Source organism: Phytophthora infestans, genomic scaffold, assembly GCF_000142945.1.
Source record: "Phytophthora infestans T30-4 supercont1.40 genomic scaffold, whole genome shotgun sequence".
Taxonomy (NCBI): domain Eukaryota; phylum Oomycota; class Peronosporomycetes; order Peronosporales; family Peronosporaceae; genus Phytophthora; species Phytophthora infestans.
Window position 1 is genome coordinate 543513 of NW_003303719.1, and position 2847 is coordinate 546359.

Genomic DNA, 2847 nt, shown 5'->3' on the forward strand with positions numbered 1-2847 from the left:
TTTAGCATTATGAATAAACGCCACAACGAAGAAAAAATGCCAAATTGGCTCTCGCGCGAAGCGCGTAGAGTACCGAAGCGAGAGAGGCGAGCATGCCTGTGGCTTGCAGGTAAATGCTAATACCCTGTCCGATTAATAAGCGAACGCCGTTTACGTGTAAGATTACCAGCAAATCTCATAATTAGTGCTAAAAAGTAAACATTACCCCAGCTGATCCAGTTGAATGTTTTGTTGTTTAGTTGGGGTGTCTAGTGCTACGTACATAATGGTTTCAGTGATGTAATGTTCTGATACAGTTTTGATGCATTTTTAGTATAAAGCACAGTAAAACTATTCATTTGAGTTTATACTTCTACTGGTAGTAAGACAAATTCTTCTGAAGGGTATCTATTGCAGCAATCGTGAAATGTTTTGTTTTTGAAATGAGGTCACTTATATAAAAACTAACGACTTCATATATCCCTGCCAACTGCACCGCTCTACGTCGGTACAATTGTAAATTCATGCGGTCAGCCTATTGTCTGGTCTTGCATTCGTGAAATGGCTTTACAGTCCGCGACACCATCGAGGAAACCTTTTCATTTTGCCGAGCAAAGGCTTTAACGAAATCGAGCATAATTTTTTTTGTAAATTATTGAGTTTTACCGTCTAGCGCCCAACTTAGGAATTTGAGTTGGCGTTGTACATGTACCTTTTTCTTGGCTGCGCAAATTTTAGGTGCGCCTTTCCTGAATCGTACCGAAACGAACAACTTGTATTTTGACTTGATTCTGTGTTTGACACATTTGACCTGTATTATTACACGAGGCATTTAGTCTGCGAGAGCAGTGTCAAATGATACTTGAAAATTCGAAATCCGACAAAACAAATGATAAAAATGTCAAGAAAGCTTTCCTCGATGCAGTTGATATCTTTTGATGTTGACAAAGTTATTCCTGCTTATGACTATAAGAGGTATAGGTACTTCTTAGCTCAAGTCAAGCTTGACTTGGGAAAGTTTGGGATTCAGCGCGGGCAATTCTCCGGCCACGATTCTATCATCAACGCGCTTCGCTCTATTGACGACTTCGGCCATCTTGGGGCGTCCTTTAAGTATTTCCATCGCGTCGTCCATCGAAACCTAATTACGACAAGTTCACGCTTAGTTGTTGACAGCTATCCAAATAATTCTCCTCAACAAAACGTACCCATAAGCGATAGCGAATGCTCTCGGCCCAATCGTCATAGACTGTGCTGCTTCTCATTAGGAACGCCTGGTACGTGTATTTGTTATTGCCCTCCGCGAACCTGAGCTTGCCTAGACCGTGTGCAAGTTGGCCACCCACCTGCAGAGTCACAAGTTAACGTTAGTTAATACACTGATTAAATGGGAACAGGACAAGAGAAGTCAACGTACTCCTCCTTCTTCGATAACCTCACGCAGCGCTGCCTTCTTAACATCCTCACCCTTGTCCCAGCCTCCCTTGGGGAGTAAGAAATCCCCTTTCTTCGGGTTTGAGCTCGAAATGAGAAGAATCTGCTTCTCGCCTTTGTCGTTTAAACGCATTACCACGTTAGCTGACAGCAGCCGGCTGCCGTCCTTGCCATAACGTTGGTCTGCGCGGCCCACGTGGGACTCTAGGAACTTCTTGGGGGCAACTTTCATGCCTTCAAAAGGCTCAATTACCCTTCGCATGCCGTCGGGCGTTTCCTTAGAGCCCTTGATACCTTTTTTGATATCCACCGCTCTCACTTTTTCGATATCATCCAGTTGCTTCAGCGCCGACAGACTCAGCTTTTCAGCGTAGTCGTATCTCCCAGTGAGTGTTTTCACTAGAGCCGAGCGTGCTGTCATTTCTTTAATCTTGTCCATGTTCTTCGTGGCGACATCTCTCAGTTTAGTGGGCACCTTTCCAAACTGCCCTGCCTTCCCCACTACGTCGTCTGTCTTCCCCATGACGTCGTCGACCAGGCCACTAGCCTTGGTTACAACATCGTCAACCATCGTGATTGAATTTCTCTCTTCTCTATTAGAATTGACGGAATCCAGTCCTTCGAGGTCGTACCGACGTAGAGATCGGTTGGTCTGCTCGTGGTCAGCCAGCACGCGAGAGAGGACATCAACGTCCGATTTGGTCTTCGCAAGACCGCTTGGGTCGGCGGCCGACGCAGCAACGCAGCTTGACACAAGCGCAGTCAAAGCGATCAACTGTAGCACTTTCATGCTGGATCGACGAAGTAGGTGACGTGGTGTTTGCTTGGCAGTGCAAGATGCAGAGTGAGAGAAGAAAAAAATCGCAAGAATGCCGGATGACCGTGCAACCACTTATGCTAACCCGTAAGATTAGATCGAGGCGTCGAGGCGCGAAAGGCAATCTACGATTACGAGGATCGTAAACTGTATGGACCGCAGCCGATACGAATCCTCTCTATCTTAGAGTCTAAGGGGGCTCACACACCTGTTTAGGACGTAATATATCTTGTGATAGGACTACCAGTCTGTCTCAAGCCATGAGGATACAACGCGACGATGGAATCCTCTGAATCGCTTTACTCTTGCATCTGCTGACCTCAATTGAAGTCGTCTTGTACTTCGAAGTATTTGCCACGGTATCCTACGACGAGGTCTTCTAATGTCTTTTGTCGATAATAACACTCGCTAGTATCTGCACTACAAAAATCAAAGCCTGAAGGATGAGCAAGTTATATTTTAATACATGTACAAGTTTAGGGAGTTCTTTTTAAATGAGTACTTCGAAGTAGCTCTTCCTTCTGTATGGTTTGATTGTAACCTACGATGGACCACAGCAGATCGTTGCTTCGTTCCGCACAGAAAGGTTTACGCTTTTCAGAGCAATCGAAGGCCCT

At 45.3% G+C, this 2847-nt stretch overlaps 1 protein-coding gene across 1 annotated transcript; it reads right to left on the minus strand.

Moving 5' to 3' along the window:
• Nucleotides 1-1387: 1387 nt before the first annotated feature.
• PITG_15679 (secreted RxLR effector peptide protein, putative) lies at nucleotides 1388-2203 on the minus strand (the record flags this gene model as incomplete). The annotated part of the gene is made up of 1 exon (XM_002897915.1): nucleotides 1388-2203. One exon carries the CDS (start codon nucleotides 2201-2203, stop codon nucleotides 1388-1390), a length of 816 nt encoding a protein of 271 aa, XP_002897961.1.
• Between the last annotated feature and the right edge of the window lie 644 nt (nucleotides 2204-2847).